At 37.6% G+C, this 27,562-nt stretch overlaps 2 protein-coding genes across 5 annotated transcripts; both read right to left on the bottom strand.

Moving 5' to 3' along the window:
• Positions 1–473: 473 nt before the first annotated feature.
• On the bottom strand, positions 474–16,637 carry stk33 (serine/threonine kinase 33). Of its 4 annotated transcripts, none has more exons than XM_067400872.1 (13): positions 16,340–16,465; positions 8,497–8,613; positions 7,579–7,692; positions 7,363–7,467; positions 7,047–7,185; positions 6,014–6,099; positions 5,177–5,264; positions 4,802–4,877; positions 4,580–4,692; positions 4,413–4,498; positions 4,010–4,255; positions 2,241–2,336; positions 474–504 (listed from the first exon to the last, which is right to left on the bottom strand). In XM_067400872.1, the coding sequence occupies exons 2-13, from the start codon at positions 8,611–8,613 to the stop codon at positions 502–504; spliced, it is 1,269 nt and encodes a 422-aa protein (XP_067256973.1). In that variant the 5' UTR covers positions 16,340–16,465; the 3' UTR covers positions 474–501. The 4 variants fall into 4 exon arrangements, with proteins under 4 accessions (XP_067256973.1, XP_067256972.1, XP_067256970.1 ...); XM_067400871.1 differs by lacking the exons at positions 474–504; positions 16,340–16,465 and adding exons at positions 1,031–1,936; positions 16,556–16,637; XM_067400869.1 differs by lacking the exon at positions 474–504 and adding an exon at positions 1,031–1,936.
• A 4,117-nt stretch (positions 16,638–20,754) lies between these two features.
• Positions 20,755–24,804, bottom strand: rerglb (RERG/RAS-like b). The gene is given in 5 exon segments (XM_067401268.1): positions 20,755–21,030; positions 21,804–21,962; positions 22,428–22,501; positions 23,741–23,797; positions 24,699–24,804. Coding segments are annotated over 5 exon segments (618 nt in total). The 5' UTR covers positions 24,751–24,804.
• Between the last annotated feature and the right edge of the window lie 2,758 nt (positions 24,805–27,562).

Below are 27,562 nucleotides of genomic sequence, written 5' to 3'. Positions count from 1 at the left end.
AAAAGTGTCCCACATATGGACATTTTTCCCCCAAAAATAAAAAAGCAGGATTAGAATTGCAATTCCATAGACACAAACATGTGGCATGATACAAACATTGAGAAGTTCCAGTACTTGTTCAAATGAGTTATATATTTTTTTATATTATATTTCAAGACCTAAAAAAATGATCTTCATATCAACTACTGAATTTGTTATACTGAATATCTCGCACCTGATGGTCCATCGATATACACAGCTGTCATAGCAGATCATTATTTTTGATTCCTAGCAACTTCCTGTTAAATTTTCAACTACAAGGATGGCACTTATTGAATGTGCTTAATAAAAATTATATATATTTTGATACAAAATAAACATATTGATGCATAAATTATGTACTGACCTTACAAAAGCAACAACGCACTCAAGGCCTCATTCTTAACAAGGCGCTTTATTCATGATAAAGCAAGCCTTTCATACCTTTAGCACCTCGATTAATGCAGTCCATCACATCTTCTTTTACTATAAAAGGACAAATTGAAAACATAACATATGAGTGCAAAGTAGTAATGCATTTAAAAGGGTTATATGAATGAGAACTTCAATCTTCTCCCAGGAATTCCCATGAACACAAACACACACTCGCACACATCCACATGCAAATAGGAGGATTGTAATACAGTCTGTGTGAGTTCTGCTTGACTATTTTAATATTGTATCCATCTTGGGGATTATTCTCTTTTCAGCAGAGAGACCAGTGCTGGAGTGCTGCAGTACTCTCAGTATACCCTGCTGCTCTCAACAAGATTAGAGACCCTGCACTTTGACTCCCAATCCTGCTCTCTTCATGGTGTCTAACCACTTGGCGCCCCACCGCTCACAGTCATAGCATACGGCTAACATTAAAGTCCCCTCGCCCCCTGACTTATTTATTTATGATGCAAGCGTTCTGCACATCTAATACCAGTAGGAAAAATTCATATTGTGTACATGAATCACAGAAAAAGAGGATAAAAATGCAAACAAAAGTTACTGTTGGATGGTTTAATTTGAATGGATAACAAAAAAGAACTATTCATATACAACAGCTACCCGATGTGATTTGGCAAATGGTGAGAATCAGAGGAAACAACAGATCTTCATAAAATGAATAGACAGAAAACCTGAAGTCCATCAGGATAGCTGTTACATGTACTGTTGTGGCATTTGCTTTATTTGAAAGTGGTAAATACCATGTTCCTTTTGAATATTGCATGAAATTACTGTTATTGCCTAATTACCATTGCAAAACATAGAGCTAAAGCTATTAAACCCTGTTATATTCTTCACAGTTCTGAACTTCCTTTATTCTCTATAGAGAATTCATTCCCTAATAGCATTTCAATGTGCTTCAAGATGACTTATGCGCCTTGCCATGAACAGGCAAATCGATCTCGTGCCATGCAGGGCTCTTCCAGTGATGAGTTCATCTGTTCCAAGTCCATAAAAATAAAGCAGCAACCAACCCCCCGAAAAACTTAGCAGCTCATCCTCTGTCTAACTCATACAAAGGGCAAAATAACTATTAAAATACATCCTACTACGAAGACTAAAAATGCATTCACATTGGAGGAAGTAGTTTTACTTTTGATTCACTGGTTTGGCTTAAAGAGTCATTTGTGTATCCGGCGGGCCCTCTACGCCACAGTGACCCCCAGGACTTCCTCATCTTTGGCACCGGATGAAACCGCGAGGACTAGCTGCGTTTTTTAGCCCGGAAGCCAAAAGCTGGATTGGTGGAACGGTGGATAGAAGAGGTGGAGGGACGTGGGGACAAGCTTTCGCGCCTGCTTGAGTTGGATGCTGCAGCGGCTGCTTCTGCCGATGATGTTTTGAGACAGGATCCCGAGATGGAGGAGGCCTTGCTGTAGCTTTTTGTGCTTGGCTGAGCAGGGGGTTTGTTACCTGTGTGGGACTGCCGAGATAAGACACTCTCATTCATCTCACAAAAGCGCAACAAACCACAGTACTGGACAGTGCTGCATGCTGTATGACAGCTGATGGAGAAGGGTTATCTTGGCACCATCTAGTGGCCGTTTAGAGAACAGACAGTTTGTTTGTTTTTAATAAAATGCGACCATGGAGGTTAGCCATGAAATAGCCAGGATTTCTGTCACATACTTTTTAAAAGACAAAATATCTCTCTTTGACTGAGCACAAATGTTTAAAAAAAAATCAACTGCAAAGCAATTGGAAGCTCAGTGATGTGAATGACTGACCTGTGCAGTGGATGTATTGGCGCTGCAGGCCTTTGCACCAGACGCACTCTTCTTAACACCATTAGAGGATGAGGCTGATAGTTTTTTCTTCAGAGGCTATAGAAATTAAATGTATAACACATGAAAAACCACAAGAGTTTGAAAGAACCTCAAAGCCCTTCAAAGTATTTCTGATCATGCAAGTGCATCTCAAATTTACTTAAAAAGGGATAGACCAAAATTTACTTAAATAGGGATAAACCAAACTCTACAAAACTGTTTGCAAAGTTTAAAAGTATAGATAAATAATAAAATAACATAAAATTATGAAACCATGAAAAAAAATGACACCGTAAGCTTTGTTTCTTTAGCTTAAATCAGGTTAAAAAATGTATTTAAGCAATACAAGAAGCTGTGTTCTATTGTGAATACCGTCACAGCTAAAGGCCTCTTTTGTAAGTCACTTTGGATAAAAACATCTGCTAAATGCATATATTTATATGCAAGGATACAAATATTAATTTTTAAAAAAGTTAATTAAGTGGCACCCTAGATAACTACCCTAGATAAGATGCAGTGATATACACAGTATTATTTGCATCACAGTCTTATATCTCTATGATTGCTGTGATGAGGGATTGAGATTCTCCCAGATTGCAAATTTGGCCTGACTGGTGTTTTGTGATTAGGATATACAAAAATAATAATAATAATAATAATAATAATAATAATAATCTTATTTTATGTTCATTTTTGAATGCATGAACATGCAGAAATGCTTCACTTTTGAATATGTATGAGCTACCAATTTTGTACAATACCTTGTATTACAATTAGGGCTGCCCCCTAATAGTCGACTAACTGTTAGTCGACAAGAATAGGCAACCAAAATTAGTTAGTCGACCAAAATTTACTTAGCGGCTTAGTCACAGGAAAAAAAAATCCACAGGAAATGGCGAAGTCATGCAGTCTATGATGGACAGATCATTAACAGCTGGTCTATGTGGTGAATACAGTACATCGGACAGGACATCCAAACGCTCGCCTATCATTCATCAACATGAAACATGTTCAATATCACCTGAAACATGTAAATAGTAGCAACTTTACATGGCCGCTTGCTTTAACATTAACCTAGAAAAATGTGGCTATTCAAGTGTTTGCGCGGTGTGTGAAAGCTGAAGAGTAGCGCGCTTACTGCATGACAGCTAACATGAAGACGACGGTGCGATCACTTGCACTTTAAATACTCAATTTTTTGGTCATACAGATAAGAGTAATACATCTTACGAATCTGTAAAGAGTCTACTTGTATTTGTGTGCGCTCAAAATAACAAAACGTTGTGCTTTCATAAAATAATGAAAGTGAATCTCTGTGGACTTTTTTTAATTAACCAATTCAGATGGAAACCAAATATTCTCAGGTTATGTAATCCATATGAAACGTGCATATAGGCGCGGAGATGAGGAGTCAGCATCGTCGACTTCGTCACTGTAGCCGAAAATACAGAAAACAACAGTTTATCAATTATTAAAAGTCTTCTTGCTGTTTTTCCCCGACACATTCATAATCATTACTTCTGCCGGTGCGCTGTGGCAAGCTTTATGCGTGAGCTTGAACGCTGAATAGGCTATGTAGGCATTAAAGGCTCATTATTATGATTTATGTGTTTTATTAATAAACATGCGATTAGTCGACTAATCGCTTAAAATGCACAACTATTAGTCGACCAGAAAAATCTTTAGTCGAGGGCAGCCCTAATTATAATATCTGTACACTGGTTTATTACCTTCTTGTTTGGGGTGGAGGGTTTGCTGCTACTGCTGCTGTCTGTGATGTCATCAAGAGGTGCTGGGGTTACTGAGAGTTCTTCAGAAGTACTCTGCCCTGACCCTTTATCCTGAGAGGAAGTGAGAGAGAAGCTGTGCAGTGCCTCGTTCACCTCCAAACTCTCTTCGTCCTTTGGAGCATTCCGGAGCGCATCGCGCATCATCACTAAGACGTTTGTTTGTGTAACAGTGGTTGAGGTGTCCCCCTTTAAACAAAGATTTCCTTTCTTTCAAGTCATTCTTTCTGACAGGCTCCGCAGTGAATCATCCATCAAACTGAAGAGTGCTAATTAGCCGATTTCTGAATCTATAATATTCATGACCTCATTTGAACAGGAGGAAAGAGTAATTGAGTTCTCTTACCGAAATCCAAGGGTTATCTAGCAGCTCGTTGGCTGTGATGCGATGAGCTGGGTCAACTTTTAACAAACACCGTATTACATTTTTGGCTGTAAGAACATAAAACAGTTACCACACTGGCTGAACTGCAATCATAATGGAACGGTGTGGATATCAGAGGCAGTTCTAACCTGCATCACTAATGGTGTGCCACACAGGGCCGGAGAAAGTGAGCTCTCCTTTCATAATCATCTCAGAAAGCCTTTCCTTAGAGCTGTATATGAATGGAGGCTCTCCACACAACCTGAAAAAAGAGTCACAAACATACACACATAGTGCAAGTCAGAGCGTCTGAGTGCATGTGAGTCTGTGCATGTGCAAGAGAAGGGAAACAACAGGAGAGATCTTCTTACAGCATGTACATGATGACGCCGATGCTCCACAAGTCACACTGTTGGCTGTATTCGTGACCATTAATCACCTCAGGTGCTGAAAGGGCAAGTCCATGTGTCAATAATGAAAGATGTTTGAGGTGTGGTGTAATGTGTGACATCTGATGCGTGATGTCGTTGACAGCTTTCAGCCTCTACTCCTTCTCGAATGTTATCAGCTTCACATCACTTACAGTAAATTAGGTCATCTCCACTTTACTGCTCATTTTAATCAGCCCTTCATTCAATTTATTAATACCCCACCCCCCACCCCCCACACACACACACACCATTGTAATTCATCATATCACAAGTAAATGGAACAAGAGAATGTATGCGTTTGAGTATGTGAATTACCCATGTACATAGGTGTCCCACAAGTGGCCTGCAGCATGTTTTCACTGCCCACACCGCCCTTCTGCACAGAGAGTCCGAAATCTGTGACCTGAGACCAGAGAAGACAGGACTTTGTGTTACTCACAATCTTATCCATCCAAAAATTAAACGTTTCCTTCTTTCCTTGATACTTTTCATCATTAGATTCTGATCTAGTGGAATACTGAAAGTAATGAACTGCAGACGTGCTGCAACTGATCACCGTATCTCCCTCGCATTCACTTCTAGATCTCAATTAAAATATTTACGGCCCAAACAGACTTCCATAGAGCAGCCGGTACACACACTCACACAGACTATGTGCTGCTGAGCCATATGAATAATATATATGAGGAGTGTATATCGTTTCATTGGTGCGTCAGGGGCGGGCAGGATTAATATCCAGGAGAGATGACCACCTTCTGCCAGATAAAAGCTTTTAATACAGTGCCAGGACAGCGCTGTCTTTGGGCCCCCGTTCTACTCTGATTTATAACACAGCGCTGCCCTGATTCAACCCTCCGCTCCAGGTAGCGGCTTCAGACGGCTCCCGTCAATGCTCTATTCTGCTCCACGCTGTGCCCCGGCTGGTAATTTGTCTCAGAAAAGCCACTTGTGATTCATTTTCTTTGAGAATGTGATATGAAAGCAGTTAGGCAGGAGGTCTGGTGTAATGAGACAGTATTTAAAAAGCAGTTAAAAGGTTTGGGCAAGGAGGATGGTGGGAGAACCAAACAACAGACGAGAATGTCCAGATGTCCCGCCGCTTTTGAATGCCATACCACATGCCTGCGCAGAAGTTTTTACCGTCTCGCTCACCTTGATATTGACCATATCGTTATCGTTGCCGTGGTGACAACTCTTCACAAGAATGTTTTCCAGTTTGAGGTCACGATGAACAATGTCTGAGAGAGAGAGAAACAGGAAACAGAGCAAGAGAGAAATGGGTTTGTATTATTCATAAAGATGAGAGCATGGCAAAAATGCAACACACTGGAATGGTAACGTTTTTAAAAATGCTTTAATGACCAATTCAAATGAAATGTTTTGCTCTGTTCACTTTTAAATTGCAATTCATTCTCTCAAACAATGTAGTTCCCGCGTGAACCCAGCATACAGGGCCCACCTCTTATTACCACTTTCATCCACATCATGATTCTTCATTACTGCTTCACACATTAACTGTACGTATTTAAATAGGAATGTGAAAATAATCAAATTATAATCAGCATGTGAGGCTAATATACTGCAATCTCATAAAACACTCCGGTACTATATACACATTGCAAGTGGCATCATTAGCTCCTCTAGACGTGAGACACACCAGCACTCGGGGACTGTTGAAAAACACACCTATTAATCAGTATTCCTCCCCTGCTCGTTGTTAATGACTCATTAGCCCCATGTAATGGTGTCTCATTGCCAAGCAACGTCCTAAATTACCTCTAACTGCAGATTTCACAAGAAGGAGAGAGAAAGAGAAAAAACGCCAAGTATCTTCAAATAAACCCCTCAGACTCAATTAAAATGGGCTGATATTTTGTCTGACAGTTGTTCATTATTATCTCATTATTAAAACAAGCCTGATTCTCCATAATGACAGAGGAACTTAATGTGGATGCAATCATCAGAGTGATTATCGAATATGGGGGGAACAAAGGAATCCAGGCCATTGCGTAGGACTTAACAAAGACGTGAACACATTTCCGAACTTTAGGGTTTTCATTTCCATTTAACGCATTTCTCTAAAGGTAATGCCACTGAAATAAATCAATAAAATTTGAATTATGTGTTTTCAGGTATAAGGAAGCATCAACATCAGAAGGAGTGTGCTGGGTTTTGTGAGCATCACCTTTTTTGTGCAGATATACAATAGCTTCAGATAAGCTTTTGATGATGTGTCTAGTCTCCTCCTCAGAGAAGTGCTTGTTCTTCTGCAGAAGATCCTTTAGATCGCCTCCTTCACAAAGTTCAGTCACGAGGTACATCCTCTGAAGAACAGCACACAAACATACGTGTATATTTCTAGTTTCTGACATCAAACGAGAAGTCATTGTCAAACACAATCCAGTTGCATACACAGCAGTATGGTGTGGTTCACAATAGCACAGCTGAGCGAACTTTAAAGGAAAGAGAACAGAATAGATGTTTCATGGTTTCGCTCTCACCTTTGGTGTCTCAAAGACTTCCTCCAGATGTATAATATGTTCATGTTTCACTTTTTTCATGATGCTGACTTCTCTTTCCAGATGTTTCACACCGGAACTGCCTGCCTGCATGGATGCAGAGCATTTATGACACTTAACACATCCTTGACAACCATGTGAGCGGCTTTCCATCCATCACCTCTGTCAACAGGTGAAACATGATGACCAAACACTTACCTTCTCTTTGTTCACCTTCTTAATTGCCCACTTCCTCTGCGTCTCAATGTGAGTGGCTTCACAAACGACGCCAAAGTTGCCTTGACCTAATTTCCTCCCAAAGGAATAGATTTTCTGGGCATCCAAATAAAGAGGGCCGCATTAGGTGAAGTATTACAAACACACTCCTTCTCCTATAGTGACTGTAAACAACGCTCCAGCTCTGACTAATGGGGACAGAATGAGGGTGGGTTTGTTTTTCAGCTTCTCTATACTCCATTAAGTTGAGACCTGAATCCTTAAAGTGGAACTTAATTTTCAAGTTTGCTAGTCTCTGGAGTTTGGGAGAATATAGTATTTCTAATCAAGTTACAAATGATTAAGTTGCTGCCGCAGTTCATTCAATCTCAGGTCTAATTAACTTGATCATTATCTCTGCGCATGCAAGGCTGAGCACTGGCTGCTGCGGATTTGGCAAAGACAGCAGTTGGAAACCTCCTGAGAGGGCGAGGGCAATCAACAGCATAAAGGTGTAATTTCCCTCCAGGCCTGATGAGGGCGCTACCATATTGGAGGGCGGTCAGACCATGGTGAATAAGGCCACGGCTCTGGAGCATGACAGGAGTGGCCTTTTGCCACTGATTTGAAGTCATAAATTTCTGATGACTTCCACACAGCAAGAACAAATATTTATTTGGGATTGTGTGTGTACAATTAAGCATGCACTCCGCCTAGATCACATGTGTCAAAGCTCCTGGAGGGCAACTGTCTTGCAGAGTGTAGCTCCAAAAACATCTGCCTGGAAGTTTCTAGTAATCCTGAAGACCTTGATTAGCTGGTTCAGGTGTGTTTAATTAGGGTGGAAGCTACAATTTGAAGGACAGTGGCCTTTCAGGAACTGAGTTTGACACCCCTGATCTAGATCAATAAGGGCTCTACCTGTATGTTGCATTCATCATCAATTCGAGTGTGGGGCACCTCCTTCTCTGCACTGTTTGCACGAGTCCACTGAGAAGCCATTTTCTTTTCAGCTCCAGACACATTTGTATGTGTCATCTAAAAGATGAATCAATTTTTAATAATTTGCATATACAGCGAAACAACATAGTCGCAAACATGGAAATTCACACAAAAAGAGATCACAGAATTAGAGGCACTGGGCTCTCATTCACTAACATGTGCATGCACCCATTTGTGAATATTTTCACACAGAAATCATGATTCATGAAAAAATTTATTCTAAAATTTAGAAAAAAACATACACAAACAAAAATCACTACCTGTGGCCTTAGAAACATGGAATGTTATGTGTTAAGCCAAAAATGTATTAAAAATAGCCTATAGAAGATGGCAGGACAACCCTGAATGGATGGCCAGCTGCCTCACACATGAAAAATATATCTATAGAAAGCGAAATGTCTGCTTTTAAGTGAATTAATTCAAATGGGAAACAAATATTCTCAGGTTATATAATCCGTATGAAATGTGCATTTAGGTGCGTCCGCTACTGCGGAGACGACAAGTCAGCATCATCGACTCAACAGTTTATCAATTAATTAAAGCAATCTCCTTTAATATTAATAATAAAGTTAAATACTAAGTCACCCTAAGTTTTAAAAAGTCACCTAAGTCATAAAAACCTAAAAAACTTTTAAAAAAAACTTTAAAAAGAGTGAAAAATGTCTCTACAGTAGAGCTTGTACTAAAAGCCCTTATATGGAGACGGCTTGGGCGTGTATTATGCTAATTCAGGCAAACGCTTCCTATAGTAGAATACTCCAGATTCATTGACATTAGAACAAGGGTTTGCACTTGAGAAACTTTTCTGTGCGTGTATGTATACTTGTATGTAATTATTGGTGAACAAGGCCAAAAGCTTGTATATTAAACAATGAACTGTAAAGTTTTAAATAAGATGTCTCTTTAAATATTCATTCAGGAGTAAGTGTCTGTCATCACATACATGCAATCCAGAATCTAACATCTCAGTTGTAACCCCTTATTAGCTAGGCTTCACCTGTCGCTCTCCAAATTCACTTCTCACTTTAAAAGAAAAGTGTCTAAAGTCTCCACACTAACATTAAGCACAATTTACTCAGCTTAAAAACATTCTCCAGGGCCAAATTAAATGTAAAGCAATTACGGTGTGATGAGTGGGAGCGGTGAAGTGGATCCGCCACACAGACAAGAGATTAAATATTAATGAGGAAGCAGTGTCTTTAACCTCTCCTCTCTCAGCGGCATTATCAAGTCCCACTGACAGGTCCTCTCATAACAGCACTGTCTCTCCCATTACTGACCATCTATCTGCTAAACAAAATGGTTGTGACAAATTCTGGACACTCCTATCAGCTCAATTAGAGTTATGTGATAAGAGTAGTAAAGGTCAAAGAGCTTCGCCCTGAACAGGCCTAAGAAAAACAAGGAAAAACGATCAGGACATCTCAGAAGCGGTCACGTTTGGCAGCGCTGGCTACTGCAAATGCAAGAGGATGTGTAAAACAGTTGTTTCTGAGGTGGACAGCAAAATGTTGCTGAACCCGTCCTTTGTTAGTAAAAAGGAATTGTGAAGTCCTCTTCAAAAAAGCTCTTAAACTTCAAAAACTGAGTGGCACTGATGAAAAGGTACATCAGCATGTCACTCGGGTAAAACAACAGCTGAACTTAACAACAGCATTTTTAAGAGTGAGCCAAAACCAAAATTGAGCCATAAATGACATAAAAGCCCCATTTCAAAAGCCCTAAGATCAGAGGGCTGAACAGTATATTGAAAGCACTCTCTTTATGCTTAGTGCTGAATATTGATTAACATTACAGTTTTTCTTGTGCTGTCGAAAGGATACGTCCTATTGAGGTCTGAGGACTTGCTGAGAACAAATTAGAATAAAGTTAACACTGCAATTTCGACCTGCATACATAAGTTTTACTATTATTTTTTAATTGGATTTAGCATACATGCAGTACATGCATTTCTCATCTGGCCATGTTTCGAATCTTTAAGCTACGCTTACAGAATTCCATTTTTGCGGCTACAGAAGCAAAACATCTTTATATAAGCACAAATTCTCAAAGAGCACAAAAGGAAGCACACGTGTACCCAAGCAAACAAAAATAGGCAAGAGAGTAATAATAAGCCTCACAGACTCAGAGTCATTCTAAGAGAGACATATTCTAGCTGTCTCACAGAATACACATCAGCTAAGAAGCAATCCACAGACCTCCCAGATTTCTGGAAGCACTCAAAGGAAAGTAATTATGGCAGATAGAATGTCTGCAACTGATCCTCTTGCATTTTTCATTTCTTGGCCATAACAGTAAAAACCCCATTAGTGCTTGTTTACTGATTGTTTATGAACTAAAATGCGCATTGTTTCTCCTGACTGTGGGAGGTGCTGTCTCTTGACTTGAGCCCAAATTAAATGTGACTCCAGTATGATGTCTGAACACACAAAGATAATACAGGGCCTGGATAGAGTTCTCACCTGCTCTTTTCTCTCTACCATATACAAATTTCTTCCTACTTCCCCGCATGCTGTCTCTCTCTCCTTCTTATTTCAGTTCTTCACTTCTAATTTCTGAATTCTTTCAGATTTTTTTTTTTTTTTTTTTGTGTGTAAATTAATTATTTCTATAGTTCTATTACAAAAAAACTATCAGGACAAAAAGTGAAGCCGTTTAACATGAAAATGTGTTTTGTTTGAAATATTTTGAATGTTTTTAATTCATCAAAAAGATGAAACACCTTAAATATTTCTTAATAAATTGCTTATTGTTCCATAATAGAATGTTATTCATATAAGTCAAAATAAGTTGTTGTTTTTTTATTCACACCTTTATTTACATAATTACATTTTTTGAAAAAAGCGTAACATTTGTTCTAATATATCAAAGCAAATACAAGAGCAATATGACAATGTACTGCATAACATGAATGATTTCAATTATTTATCATAAATACTTGACCAAGAAGATTATTTGCAGAGGCCAAGCATTTGTAATATGTTAATAAAGCATTCATGAAACATTATTGAGATATTTAAGATATGCTAGAAGGATGCCATATTTGTGTTGGCTGTAATGTGAAGGTCATTGATTGTTGGTTTGCAATACATCTGAGATACACAAAGCAAACTGTTATCAAATCTTGCATGATGCAGTGGTCTCCTGATCTACTCTTACTAAGGATTTTACTCTTCTCATCTGCAGCTTAATTATTCATTGACAGGTGCCTTTGATGAAAAATGATAAACGTCACAGTCTTAATGAGGCTTGGAATTGCATTACCAAGTGATATAGTGCCTTGCTTGTCTAGGCTGCTTACACTATTGGAGTCATTTAACCTCATAATCATAATTTACCTGAGTGCTTCACCTCACCATACTACATAATGTTTTCCTGTTTAACATGAAGTGTAGGTTTGTAATGGACTGCCAATTGATATAGTCCAACCACTCATGAAAATAAAAGGGGACATATCTGTAAACCTATTAATGACTTCTTGCATATAAATATGCCTTCTATTTAAAATCTAAATCTAGATGTCATGACTATTATGTGTTGGAGGAGGTTTGGACTGGAGGTATCAAATTATACCCCACTAAACTAAGATATAAATGGGTGGTTAAGAAGTCCAGAGTCAAGGCAAATTCATTCAACTGCAGGCAAAATAAAATTATGTGTGCTTAGATAACTAGAAGACATCAAAATCACAACAAAAGTAATAATATTTAGTTGTTGAGCTTGTGATTTGAATGATTACATGTTAAAAGACTGTATGGTATGGCAAGAAAGCATGTCTTTCTATTTAGTTGTCTCTGTGAAATAAATGCAAATACATAGCATTACCAGTGTAATGTGATTAACAAACAAATGGTTCTTATGAGCCAGTTCTTTTAAAGAATCTCTCAGAGAGACTCTCAAAATCACACGTTACCAGTTTGAATCATTCTGATGAATCATTTTCATGACTGAATCAGAGCCATTACTGAATCAATATCTGACTCACTTCCTGAACATCAAGTTATTTTGACTTTCATTTACATTTTGAAATGAAGCACATATTATGGTTTTAACAATTATGAAACTTAAAATCAATATCCTTACTAACTGGTTATTCACATGACAACCTTTTATGTTTTAATTTAAAAAAACATGATAGGAGGCGTGAGGGAAAAGTCCCCTGCTTCCTAGTAACACCACAGCAAACATACATTCAACATACTGTACAACATACTGTTCAACATACACAAGTGAAACTTCTGAATATATGTAAATCTATCTGGGTACTGGACTTTTAACAGGCAGAACCCAGGTGGTCAAGATGGGAAACATCACCCATCCATAAAAATAATTAAGATCAGCACTCCACAGGGCTTTTGCCTCAGTCCTAATTATACTCGTTATTCAACCATTCACTGCATCTCTACACAGAAGAGCAGCATCATCAAATTTCCTGACGACAACACCATTATTGGGTTAATCAGTGATAATGACGAGTACACATACAGGGAATGTGTACTCTTCAGGAGAGGATGGTGTTATAGCAACAATTTAGCTTTAAATGCCAGTGAAACAAAAGTGAACTTGAGGAAAACGGACAACGCATAGCCCGATCTGCATTAATGATTCACCTGTTGCAATCATTAACAATTCTTCCTACTGCAAATATCTGAAGAGCTCAGCTAGACACCAATATTCCACATTAGAAAGGACACATCAATCGGTCCCTTTGATGCAGTGCTCAAGGAAGTAAGCAAGCACACCTTTGTGAGCTTGTACCATGGCATTCTTGTATGCAAAAACAAATATTTACCACTACATTGGTACCAAATGGTAGTCAGAATGACTACAAAGGTGCAAAATAATATTTCAAAAGGCCTTTAGGAGGTTTTCAATTGTCTAGGTTCCACCTCGGGACACATTGCTTTATATATCGCTTATAACATGCATATGGGAAAGCAACATGCACCAACCATATTCCCAAACTTGTAATGAGACACACTCAAACCAGTTGTTGTCTACAAATGAGAAGCTTTAATGGTTCCCTTTGGTTTTACATCTAAATAAAAGATCGATGGTTCAGCATTTGAAAATGATATTAAGACAACCATAAATATTAGCAAAGACTATAGAGTAACACAAGACGTATTGTTTTGAATGGCAGAAAGTGCAACGCGCAATTTGGCGGAATAAGCAATTTGGTTAAATAAGAGCCGATCGCCGTTTGGTATAGTCATCGCGTCACTACAGCGGCCGTTAAAAGCTCCGGTTCCTATAGAAACAGTCAGATGCGCACCTCAGAAATGAGACACATTTAGGACTGCGCATGGGCATTATCTTGATCCAGCCTAATCGAAAGTTTGGCAAACAGCTTTGGAGAATTTGATGTTTCCCCATTCAAAGAGATAGGAGCTGCACTTGCATGCCTGAGAGGCGTTTCAAAGATGGCCGCTGAGTGAAATTACTTGTCTTAAAGGGACTTTGATATTAGCATTGCAATTTTACAATTACAAATATTTTTTGTTTAAATTTCTTAACTGTGAATTATTACAATAGCAATATTTCTTATTTCTTGATTTTTATTTAGTAATAATAATTTTAACAAAAATAATAATTATTTTGTAGTTACATTGATATAATATAATCACAAAATTGATATAATGTAAATTTGCAAAATGATTATATACTGTATCAATATGACTATAACATATAATAACCTGGAGCTTTTTTATTTTGCAATTCAGCAGAAAATCTTGATTAGATTTTTTTTTCCAAATCGTGCAGCCCTAATCATAGGTGATAACATGTTTCAAATAGCCCTAGCTGACATGTAGCTGTGTAGCTGATGACTGAAGGGAGCTGGGATGAACATCTCTGAATTAGGTGATACAAGCATATATACTGTGACTGACAACCATTCTAAGGAACTTAAACGAAAAATGTCTGTTCTTGGATGATGAGATACTATGTGAAAGACTAGTCAGACTGAGCAGCCTAATCTGGGGAAAAAAAATAATAATAATTTAAATGTATGAACTACTAAGCATTGTTATCCTATAAACTAACTCTGAACGGGAAGCAGTTTCATTGCGAGAGACCTCACCAGACAGGTTCCAGAGTATAATATGTAGATTGCTGATGCCAAGGCATAGAGTACAGTGTCTGCTTCAGACAGAAAATCCTACTTGATCTTACTATCAATATTTGACAGTGCACAGTCAGGAGAAACTTCATTCTTACAGGCCAAGTGTCATTGCCTGCTGTGAGGAAAATCAGTGAGAACCTCTGCAACTAAAACCACCTGAGAAAGACCTGGCTCCTCTTACAGAGCAGACTCAAGCAGTGCCTACCACTAGGCACTCAAGTTACGCCTGGTACTGTCAAACCAACATCAGCCAGAGAAGCACATAAGCCAAGAGATGCTGTAGGCTATGTGAGATTTTAGTGTAAAACCAGAAGTGCTCAGTGTGAAATACTGTTTAATCTTCAGTACTTTACAATAGCAATATTCCATGTGTACATTTATTACATAAGGAGCAGAGAGTAAGCCTAGACAGAAATATGTTTGACCAGCTCTGTTTTGTCAAACATTGTGGTTGTGTCCAAAACCAAAGGAAGCTACCTTGCTTCTCAGCCATTCAATGGCAGGCAGTATTTTGTGTAGGTACCTGTACCTTGAAACCAAATTAGGCTTCCAAAGCACAGAATCATCAGGCCAGTTGCATAAACCTAGCCTCTATGATAGGACTGTGTCTTAACTAGATTGTAAATAACTTTTATTATTATTATATACTGTATAAGTAGTTTATGCACCCGGCCAATCATGTCTAATGTTATAGAAAAAAACAAGTTCTAGAAATAACCAAGCAAATATTATACTTTTAAAAATATACATATAAATATACTTTTATAAATATACTTTTTCTTGAAACTATTTTCTATTTTTTTAGTGGATAAAAATAAAAACAATGGCATTTATAAATGAATTTACCTTTTTCAACTGCTCTATATCAGATATCCATTTTATTCTTTCCACCAACTGCCAACCCACACACCACACAGACTGTGGAATATCATAGGCAGCAAAGGACACAACCAGATAAAGGCATCTTAGTATACAGGATGTGATGCAAACAATGGCCTTTATGCCTTCTACCTCCATTTTTCATAAGAATGTTATCGTATACAAAAAAAAAACAAAAAAAAAACACTCTTTCCTATCTCAAAAATGTGACCACATTTCTCAGTGAATGATGAAATTATACTACACTGACTATTAGTTTACATCCCACTCCGAAACATAGACTTACAGCACAAAGCCTGTTTTGTAGGACAAAACGAGACCTGGCACAACCACGGCAACCAATATTCAGTAGCTTAAAGCCAATAATTATTTAAATCTCGTGCAAGTAGCAATTAACTCCCTGTGACCTGTTCCAGCTAAATATAATTATCTGGCATAAAACCTGCATAATAATAGATGTTTTATTGCTCCCTTATGTTTCAAAACACCGACTATGCTTGGCTACTGAGTGGTTAGGTGACTTATATCCTGAGTGTGAGAAAATCAAGTTCTTCAGTTTAAGCAATTAATTTTATATCTTATTAACAGAACAAAATAATTACTTATTTTACTTTTTTATTTTAATGGTGTCTTCTTATTTCTCACCTGTAATAGACAGTTGTTAGCCAGGCAAAATTCCTCAGAAGTTGGTTTAGTGATGTTGAGGTGCTAAATAGGATTAATAACATATAAGGCTTTAAATATTATGGTTCTACTTACATAATGCGACTACACAGACATCTTCGTTGTATTTTCCGAGAGAAATTGTCAAGTTAATGTTATTTAACTGCACATTAGTGAGATGAATATTCCACTGTCTGCTGCGCCGTGCCACGTTGCCATGGCAACATAGAGCGCTTGGCCAACTTGCGCTTCCTCTTCAATGCAAGCTCACGCGACATTAACACAACACGCTTTTTCTAAATATACACTTACCTTTCATATGAGTTGTTTTGTTTTTGAAGGGGTTTTTCTTTGTTATGATTCTTGCAGGTCATCGAAATGCTTGGTGCAAGAGAATTTAACACTTGCGGTTGTCCAAACTTTCCTCCCTCGAGAGGGTGGGAGAAGTACGGTGTGGTGCGAGGGACATCACGAGAATGAGACACCTGCACACTGCAGTTATGTGAAGAGCCAATTCAAAGTCGGAATCCTAAGTGGGTTATTATTGTCATGTCAAGACCAAGGGTGTCTTTGTTGCTGTTGTTTCTTGTAATTTAAGTGCTTCGGTGTACAGATTTTTGTTTGAAAATGTATTTACCTGCACTTCATTAGACGTTCACAAGCTGCACGAGCAATTTTGAACTTAATAAATCTTCATCGCTGGCACGCAAGATCCATTTAAAGATTTGAAAATGATTGTAGGTAAGTATTCTACTTCATCCAGCGTTGCAACGAAACTTACTGAGAAAACGCTCCAAACGATTCAGTGAGTCAGTGAACTATCAGAATGATTCCCGACTGAATCACGAACCGATTCCGACTTTCACTGTTCATTGAATGAACTGACACAAATGGGTCAAATGGGAATCGAAAACTACGGAATACACGACATGTTCGTCAGGAAAAATGTTTAAGAAAAGTATACTGAGCTCCCTAGTCAGACAAGGATTTATCAGTGCAATTTACTAAAGCACAGCAAAATTTCAGGGGGACTTCTGCGACACCCACTTAACGAGTTAGTCTATTGTGTTTTATAGCTACATATTTAGACGTTTATTTTGCATACGCTAAAGCTGAAATAAATGCAGGACATTCTTTAATTTGCCTTAATGAACTTTTATATTTCAAAATTGTGTGATTGTTATTCTATATAAAGTAGCCTACTATTTCTGAATGCAAATTAAACAAAAACTTCCATCAGTTAAAATAAGCTGACTTTAATTAGTCAAATTGTTTCTCTTCTAGTTTTCACTTAGTTCAATTATGTATCAATTTTTAACACTGTTAGGAAGTAATAGGTGTTTGTCTCCATCTAGTGGACTATTATACCCTGTAAGGTTCATGAATATATTTTTAATTTGACAGTGGCACATGTGGTGTGTCTCTCCAAGTCTCCCTTTATATTATGACATGAACAAGTTTTACAAGGCACTACATAGGTTACTGCTGGGTCATTCCTGTTATTTTTCTGAAAGTGTGGCAGTGGCCTACTCTTCTGAAGAAATACTTTTTTTAAAGTTACAACATTTTTAAAAGTTTCTATGTACATTTTAATAGGTCAGTATGGTAAGAAAACAACTGGTAATTTAGTATATGTATGGAATGCATTTAACAACACACCAGAAAATCTTTGCTTTAGTAGCAACAGGCACTGCCAATGGTATTTAAACCAATAGGAAAAGAAAAGAAATTGCTACATTTCCAATGAACTAAAAGCAATCAAGACAAAAGTTGAAATACAAATTACAAATACAATACAAATATATCAGGTTATGACAGTGTCCAAGCAAACAAAATATTAATTATGAAAAAAATATATAGTAATAGACTAAAAAAGACTAATTATTAGTAGGTTATTGAACATATTACTATGTTTAAAAAAAATCAAGGTACACATTCCACTTTTCCCGCAGCTGTACGAAAAGTCCTGTACTGTATGAAGTGGAATTCTGCATTATAAAAGCTGCTCTTCAGACAAATTCTTCAAACAACTGACAAAAATAGACAAACACAGCCTGCTTAAACTAATCACACAATGCCATTACTAGTACCTAAACAATAAACCAAAAAAATAATAATAATAAACTGACGACAATAGTATTTTGTAACTTTAGCAGCAGTAACCTCTGTTTAATACTTCCTTCATCTGATAAGCAGCCTTGAAAAAGAAAATTCTTCATTGATTGATATTTCTTGGATATATTTATGACATTATCTAGTTTAATGATTATAGTATGATCAGGGCACCCACTTCTGAGAGCAGCAACTATATTGGATTTCCTCAACTTAGACAATTTTTCAACTGCAACACATTTATAAATGCTTTTCCAGCCTTAATACTTGCTTAAGGGCATGGCTCACATGAACAACTTTCAGTCTTTCATGGCTTCTATTACTGTGTCTCTTTATAGTCCCAGTTCTTTATGTTGTGAATCAGTATATCGTGAACACAAATTCAGGCACTAGCAAGGGCCTTGAGCCACTAAACATTGGGGCACTGATCGAAAACTGGGTCGCACATAAATGTCACTGGTATTTATCAACAGCATCACTGTATTACATTCCAGGACCAATGCACTTCTAGTATGATTTGTGTTGTTTATCATGCATCTTCATTGGTACTGTTTAAAGTACAGTGCCATGATGAAAACATTACAGGATATAAGCAAGTGTTTTTACAGTGCATTGTGAGAAATTTTACTGAGCAAACATATCAGTGCACTGGAAAAGTTCTGAATGGGACGGCCTTAGAATTGGCCGACTGATTTAGGCTTTTTTAAGGCAGTACACCTCGAGCCAACATTCTTTTGTCTCATTTATTAGAAGGAGGAGTCGTTAGTTTAGAGAAGTCCAATCCTGCTCCTGGAGGGCCACTGTCCTTCAGCTCCAACCCCAGTTAAACACACCTGAACCAGCTAATCAAGGTCTTACTGGGTATAGAATCTTACAGGTGTGTTGAGGCAAGTTGGAGCTAAACTCAAGCAGATTGTGTTTTTACACAGGTCATTCCCGAGAGTACACAAACAATTTCTTGCAACTGTATTGTACTTATGGAAAGGCTGCAGTTTTTTTCTTTTCACTTGAAATGAGGCCTTGAGAATGCTATGGAAGGAATGCACGAGTTTTTGTTAGAAAGGTAATTTACCTGCATTTTACACTTCATCACAGCATCTAGATATATAAAATTTACTCTGTTGTGCATTCCTTGACGCAAACTCAATCTCATGCCATTAAAACATTTTCAAAGAGCGAGGGAAAGAATGTATGCTATTCTTTGAATAGAAAAGCAAAAGCTTTATGAATTTGCAAACATTTCCCATCCTTTTCAATGATATTGAATATATTATCAAGCGGTGTACATACTGTATTTTGAAGCAAAAGTTGCTTTGGGTTTTCCGACTCTTCCGAGATAAGAGAAAAACTATAAAATAATACAAAACTTAAGGCAAAGATTTTTCTTTATACTAAAGTTTCCCTTAATGTAACTCTTGAACTAAATTTATAGATACATGCCTTTATTTCTTTTAACTCTATTACTACTACCAAATGCTTTACCTTATACTCTATATCACTGGTTCTCAACAAGGAGGCCTCAAGATTTAGCCAAAAAAGGCCTAAACTAAACATCAAGATATTTCTTATATTAATTTAGCCCTCAACAACTGTTTTTTTTTTTTTTTTTTTTGTCTTTGAACAACCAGGATTTCCATGCTCTTGACAAACCTGCATATTTGATTTTAAAACTGTGATTTCTAGACATGGAAAAGTCATGTAAATTAATAAATCTTAAAGGTGCCCTAGAACCAGTTTTTACAAGATGTGATATAAGTCTAAGGTGTCCCCTGAATGTGTCTGTGAAGTTTCAGCTCAAAATACCTCATAGATTTTTTTTAATTAATTTTTTTAACTGCCTATTTTGGGGCATCATTAACTATGCACCGATTCAGGCTGCGGCCCCTTTAATTCGCACACTCCCCAACAGTTTGTTTTTCGGAGGTCTTTTAAACAAATGAGATTTACACAAGAATGAGGAAACAATGGTGTTTGAGACTCACTGTATGTCATTCCCATGTACTGAACTCTTGTTATTCAACTATGCCGAGGTAAATTCAATTTTTGATTCTAGGGCACCTTTAAAAATGGACATTTTCTGCCAAGCTCTAAAAATTTTCATCGGGTAGAAATAGTGAGTAAAAAATATTTTAAAAATCTTTATTTTGTAAACCATGAACCACTGGAAAAGTCTTGGGGCCTTCAAATATTTTTGTGACAATGGGTCAAAAAGGTTGAGAAGCATTGCTCTATATAATGTTCTTGGCTGCAGCATGGGGTCTCTCATAGTGATACCTATTTGAATTACGCTACTTAGAGCATATTTCTAATTAAAATTTTTCCAGGAACATTAGGCTTAAAAAGGACACATCTCTATTGCTGATTGAATGCTCTTTTCTGGGCTCTTTTATGTTCTGCACTCAAACAGACTTTCTCCTCTTGCCAAAGACATTGTTGATGAGCTTGGCCATGGACTTGGAGCCACTGTACCGCCTGCGGTCACCTCTAAGCTTAAGCTGTTCCATCACATGCCGGATGAGCTTTGTGAAGAGGTTGGAGATCTCCAAGTAGTTCTCAGCTGCCGACACCTCCTGGAAGAGGCATTTGTTCTCTTGGGCCAGAGAGCGGCCCTCCTCTTCACTTACTTGACGACTGTGGCATAGGTCCTGCTTGTTACCCACCAGGCAAATGGGAACCTCCCTATTGAAATGAAATCAGAAGATTTGCTTTCAAGAGAAAATTGAAAACATGGCCATGTGATGTATTACATTTATAAGTGCTACAGTCTAATAATGCATGTGGCATTAAATGGAAATATCCATACTGACTCTTAACATGTTCACACACTGAGTTTCATTTCTCACAGTGTGTGTCCTAATTGGAACAATGGTATTGGCATATCCTAGACATTTGACAGTATAGCAGGTGGAACAATTTTAAATAAAAAAATCAAATGGTCACAATGTGTGAGCTCAAACAGCGAAGTTGGAAATTTGCTTCAAACCTCTACACTGGTTCACTACAAGTTCAACCATTGGTTGCCATGTTTTGAAGTGTCAACTATTTTAAACCAATTTTTAAGGAACTAAAACCATCCATAAGTGATCTCATTGCCCATTTCAGAGTTCTAATCGGTTCCAGATGCCTAGTTTCATGCTCACTTCCTATTGTTTCAAAGGACTTTCAAATGACAAATAACCAGTGAAACCTAAACCATCCAGACTTTTAAATTCCTCTATAAATGTGTTGGACTAAAATGGAAAGCTTTGGCCTGCTGGTCACCCTGCAATTATCAAAACCATTGTATTATCTCTCATAATGTGACCCAGTATGTCCTTTACAGATGTGCACAGATCTAAGCAGGAAACCTTTACTTGCTGTTCTGCAAATGGTCCTCATTAATTCATTAAAGCTCCATCCTCCTATTCCAGTCAGCATCAGACAAAGGTCAAAAAGTCACTGGAGAGACTCTGACTCACCCTTTACAGGTTTCTCGCCGACTTTCTTTGATCTGTGCCAGGATGTTTTTGGCATTTAGGAAGGACGTACGGTCGCTGATGGTGTACACCACCACAAAGCCATCAGCCCAATCCACCGGTTCCTCCAGGATACATCTGCTTTCTCCACTCTGCCAGGGGGTGAGGAGCACACAGAGGTCCAGTCAAAAAAACATGCTCATCTAAAATCCTTGCTGACAAAATGGAAAAGCGGACTATGTAATTGTTGACTAGTTTTCAACCAGAAGTTTTTGTTTTGGATGCAGTGACTGACTGCCAATGCTGGCTGTTTATAGCATAAGCATTTCGTTTCAGGGAAGAAAGGTGCCCATCTCATGACTTCGGTTTTGGAAATCAAAGTAAAACAATAACTGCCGAAGTAAAAGTTCCCAGATGCAGCAGCTGTAAGCCGTGAGGCTCAGTTTTCAAAGGCTTTGCACTGTATACTCTGCTTCAGGGAAATATCATAAATCCCAGCAGAACACATGCATTTCCTATAAGAAGCAGGTATATCTGAGCATGTTGCCCTATGGCAGTGTTTGTATGAACGCTAGCCATGAGATCAGGGTAGCCGTTATGAATGTATAAACACAAACCTGCGAGCACGGATCAAAGACTTCCAAGTTCAACTGTCTTCCATCAATGGACAGCCTTTTATGGTATAAGGAGTCTGCAACAAACAATTTTGGATAAAATACTTGGTATTACAACAAAGGTGTGCATCATAAAATCTGAACCCTAAAATGAAGGGGGACCGTTAGATGCTTATATAAAATTCAAGGGAATAAAAGTAGAAACATGTGCATGTGATGTGATACACATGTAGTTGTATCAGAGGCGAGTGATTACTGGGAGCTCCAGGAATCCTTGGCATGACTGGATGGATTTAACTTTTTAGGAACTGGACAAAAGGAAAACATACTCTAGCCTTGCGTGTGCACAGGTCCTTACAATCAATGTACATAAGGGGAAACTTTCAATATTTAAATGGATGAAAATTTTGTCATTACACTGCATTCTAAATTATTATGCAAGAGACAAATCAGTAAGATTTCAGTACAATAAACATTCAGATTTTAGTTTTTCTAAGAAAATGTTTGTTCATTTATTTATCCATGTCTTTTTAGATAACTGGTATCAATAATAATTGATACCAATAATAATAATTATTATAATAATTATAATAATAATTAGCCAGATCTATGGAAACCCTACTTAGAGGTTGTTCCACATTATTAAGCAAGTCACAGTTCTCATGCTATATGGGAGGAAGAAATATCTTTCTGAAGATGAAAAGCATGAAATGGTGCAATGATGTGCAAAAGGCATGAAAACAACTAATATTTTGTGAAACTGAATTGAGATTATCAAATTATACGATTTCTGAGTGATTTAGAGCACAGCAGAACTCAGTCAGATAAAGGCTTATTGAGGAAAGTTCCTGTCAAAATTTTTTTTACTGTATTAAAAGGGCAGCTATAAAAAAGCCTGCTGGTGCCTCTGGAGTCTCAAGATGCTCTCCATGCAGGCTGACAGTATAATTCTGTAAAAATATTTTTTACAACATAGTCTTAGAGCTGTCTCTCTTTTGAAGAGAATGCTTTCAGTACACAATAAGCTTAGATTTTTTTTTTCTTTCTTTTTTTTTTTTTTTGTAAATTTAATAATTTTACTCAGTTTATTTTCAGGTTTTCTTCATCCTTTTCTTCTGTCTTTTCTTCCAGCTGTATATAATAGAAGTCCTCAGCAAGCTCACAGTTATGTTTTTCATGTATTTTATGAACAAGCTTTATGTGAATTACAACATTTAATAATATGCCAGACATAATTCAGAGGCAGATAAAAACCCATGAGCACATGAGTAAAGTTCTGGCTACATTATTAAATATGCATGTGAGACTGTACTTACTGGCATTTGACGCATATTCTCCTATGAACCGCTTGGTCAAGAATCTCACCAAAACCGCTGAAGACAAGAGAGAGGAGATGATTAGTTAGTTAGTTATTGAGATTGATCATCCAGAGATGTGATGTAAATGACTCGTATGACAGCTTGAAATAGGGAAGAGAGGGCACAAGGTGAAAGTCCAGCCCCTCATCAAAAACTTGGCCACTCTACAGTGAACGCATGCATATTTGGCACAGGAAAAATCGTTACATTTTCTCCATGAGCACACTACCTGGTCTATATTAAATATTTGAGCCATGAAGCTATGCTGGCTCATTGAGTCACTGAAGTTTCCGTGCATAAATACGCACTCTGCGGCAGCCTCATGAAAGCTGCTTTCAATCCTTCAGTCAGGTTTTAACACATATTACAAACCCTCAAATCTGGAACACTAGACCTTCCTTGTTGTTCTGTTGTGCCTTCACCCTGGTCATTTGGATCAGAACCTTGATTGATGAATCCCTCGTGACCCCCACTAATCTTGAGTTTCAGTCTCAGGGGACGTAGCATCATCGTTTCCCAACTACTTAATAGTCATTAGTACAGGTATGCAGCCTGAAGGACTTAATGTTCCTATGCCACAGAGTGGAACAAAAAATAATCTTTCCCCAATTTCAGCAATTACTTGCATCTTACAACCATCTTTTTTAATTTCCCTCTCAGATGACTTCTATAACGATGATCTCACTACTATGATCTGTTCCAATATACAAAGTGCTTTCAGTGTTTGCAGAGGGCAGAAATAATTACATTGTGATACACACACTAACACACTGCTCACACATGGATGATTTCCAACTCAAAATGTGAGGAACATGCAACAGGCACATAGGTAAAAAGTGATGCTGTAAAGTTTTAGCTAATTTGAAATATGCATATACAATGTATGTACTATATACAACATAAGATGAGCACTCACCAGATTTGCCTGCTCCCTCACTGCCCAGCAGGGCCAGTTTGATGTCATTCATTGTTGTAGATGGTGTGCTTTGTTTGCTGTGCTTCTCTGTGTCCAAGTGGTTGGACAGTCCCAGCCACAACTCTTTACTATTTACTCTGCTCAGTAAAGTGGTGCAACACTCTCTCTCTCTCTCTCTCTCTCTCTCTCTCTCTCTCTCTCTCTCTCTCTCTCTCTCTCTCTCTCCATCTCTCTTGCTCTGTTTCTGTTACACTTACAGACTTTCCTTTCGTCTGTCTCCCCTCCCACTACACACAGTGCCGAGCTGCCGCAAGGTCAATTCACCATCCCTCTGATACTTGTTGTTCAGCTAAGTGGAGAGTGAATTGAAACCAAAGTGCTCTTTGATCTGATTTTGATTAGAAACTCTGTTTTAGATTTAAGCAATATTAAACAATATTGTTCACAGTTCGGAGAGGCTGGTTGGAATTATTCAGGGACTTTTTCACTGTCTCTCTGGGGCCAGTAGGTTGCGATAGGTAATTGTTTTTATGAGTGAGTTTTTGATTCTTTGACTCTTAAATCATGTTGCTCAGAGATGCAAGGTAACTGACATTATTGTATATTTTCACTCTGTCAACAAAAATTACAACCAAAGCCACAGCAGAACTGTTGCGCTTCTCCCCAGCCAACATTTGTATGTGGGGCCCATAAGAGCATGAAATGGGCTGAAAAATGTGCCCTATTTGGGATTGTCCGCAGGTTCCATAATGGCCTCATGTCAATTGCTCACATGGATTTCATCCAGGATTGCACTTGGTGCTAGGTGGGCCCCAACAGGGCAACATGCCCAAGACCCATCTCGGCCCCAGCTTTAACTTTTGTGGGTACAACATGGTGACTACATGGGCTTGAAATATGGGCTGTATGTGGGTTTGTCCACCAGTTCCATAATGCAACATACCCATGTGGGTTTCATTGGCTAAAATTTAACTGATTTAATTCAAAGCTAATAAAGACAGTCTTGTCGGCACTTAATGCTGTAACAATGTAACCTGCAGGAAGAGTCAGTGCAAAATACCCACCACAGTAACTGTCAGAATATAATATAATATAATATAATATAATATAATATAATATAATATAATATAATATAATATAATATAATATAATATAATATAATATAATATAATAAATATAATATAATATAATATAATATAATATAATATAATATAATATAATATAATATAATATAATATATCATTTATCTTAAAGATATTAGATTACCTCAGCTTATACTACAGGGCTCTTGAATGCTTGATTATGATTGGTTGACGAACGTAAGTGTGCAATTCAAGAAATGCAGACTTAAAAGTAATTATACACTGTAAAAAAAATCCCTGTAAAATTTACGGTAAAAAAACGGCAGCTGTGGTTGCCAGAACTTTACCGTAAAAAATACAGTAGCAACGTAAAAAAAAAAATCTGTTAAATTTACGGTAAAATAACGTATTTCATTAACTGATATAATGTTAATTTACCAAACTAATGAAGTACTAATATCTGTTTTGTACCTTTATAATACACTGACAGTCACCAAACACAGTGGTGATAAGAGTCACATGATGAATCAAAGTTCATCACAAGCAGCTTTTCCACAAGCTGAGAAGAACAACACTAACATATAGAAGGTGCACACAGTGTCATTCACACACACACTAAACACCATCATGGTAACATGCATGAAATTTTAAAAATGCAATAAACATTAATTTAACAACATTAGATGTAACATAAAACCCTAATGTACATAACTGATTAGAAAAAAATGAGAAAAACTAAGAAGAAACAGAGTTATTTCAATGAAAATATATCAAATGTGAAGTGTCACGCAGGGAATTGTGGGAATGTCAATTTACGTTTTTTCACTGTAAATTTTACAATGAATTGTTATTTTTCACTTCCAAAAACTGTGAATTTAACGGTATTTTACCGTAAAATTACATTAAATGTACCGTTAGATCTATTACAGTTATTCACCATATAAAGTACGGAAACTTTCTGTAAACCACGGTTTTTCACCGCAGCATTTTTTCAGTTTTTTACTGTTAAAATCACGGTCATGTTTAACAGTGTAGATAGGTCTTGACCGCATTACAGTTTCATATCACTTGCCAAAATATTTCAGTTATTTCGAAGGTCCCTGCAGCCTTGCCTGGCAAGGCCAGACTGATATATCTTCTACAAGCATCAGCATCACTCTAGTGCGGCGAAAGTCCCTTCAATATCAACAAAGATTGCACACGTGAGACCCGAGAGTTTGTTCTATTCAGCCGTGAATTCAGTTTTAAATGACCAAAAACACATTAATTATTTACTTTTCGCTGTTGACTCTCTTGTCGCTTTGCTAACGTCATATCCGCCCTTCTCTGACTGGTTTACTCCGCTTCCTGTTTGCTCGGATTTGCTCCGCCCTAGAAATTGAATTGATTCAATGGCCGACCAGACTCATCCGCTGGTACAGTGGTGAGGCTGGATTTTCCAGGCAACCTGCAGCCTAATAATGATAAATAATGAACCAAAATGCACAAAGTAACATTGTTGTTTTTGAAGCAGTTAAACCTACAGCTTCAGGATTAGAGATGATGCTGCCAAACATTGTTGAGAAACAGACTCAGGTAATTCACACATGCCTTCTCTCTCTCTCTCTCTCTCTAAACTGCATATCAGGCTCAAGCCTCCATTACTAGCTCTAAATTTATGTTTTGGAATTGGGGTTTGGCTTGGGATAAGAAAATTAAATAGACAGTAAAAGTAAAATTTTAAGGACAATATCCTGATGAATGTCTTGAAAGAACACATCTGAACAACTGAAGTGTGGTAAC

Source organism: Chanodichthys erythropterus, chromosome 11 (genome assembly GCF_024489055.1).
Source record: "Chanodichthys erythropterus isolate Z2021 chromosome 11, ASM2448905v1, whole genome shotgun sequence".
Classification (NCBI taxonomy): domain Eukaryota; kingdom Metazoa; phylum Chordata; class Actinopteri; order Cypriniformes; family Xenocyprididae; genus Chanodichthys; species Chanodichthys erythropterus.
This window is presented reverse-complemented; position numbering and strand designations above follow the sequence as displayed.

Excerpts from the sequence above, each read along its gene's own strand:
- stk33 (XM_067400871.1), bottom strand. The coding sequence starts at position 8,613 with ATGACACATACAAATGTGTCTGGAGCTGAAAAGAAAATGGCTTCTCAG. Across the intron at positions 4,878-5,176 it reads TGGGACACCTATGTACATGG|CACCTGAGGTGATTAATGGT; the intron begins GTAATTCACATA and ends TTGCCCTTTCAG. Across the intron at positions 2,337-4,009 it reads CCTCCACCCCAAACAAGAAG|CCTCTGAAGAAAAAACTATC; the intron begins GTAATAAACCAG and ends TAATTTCTATAG.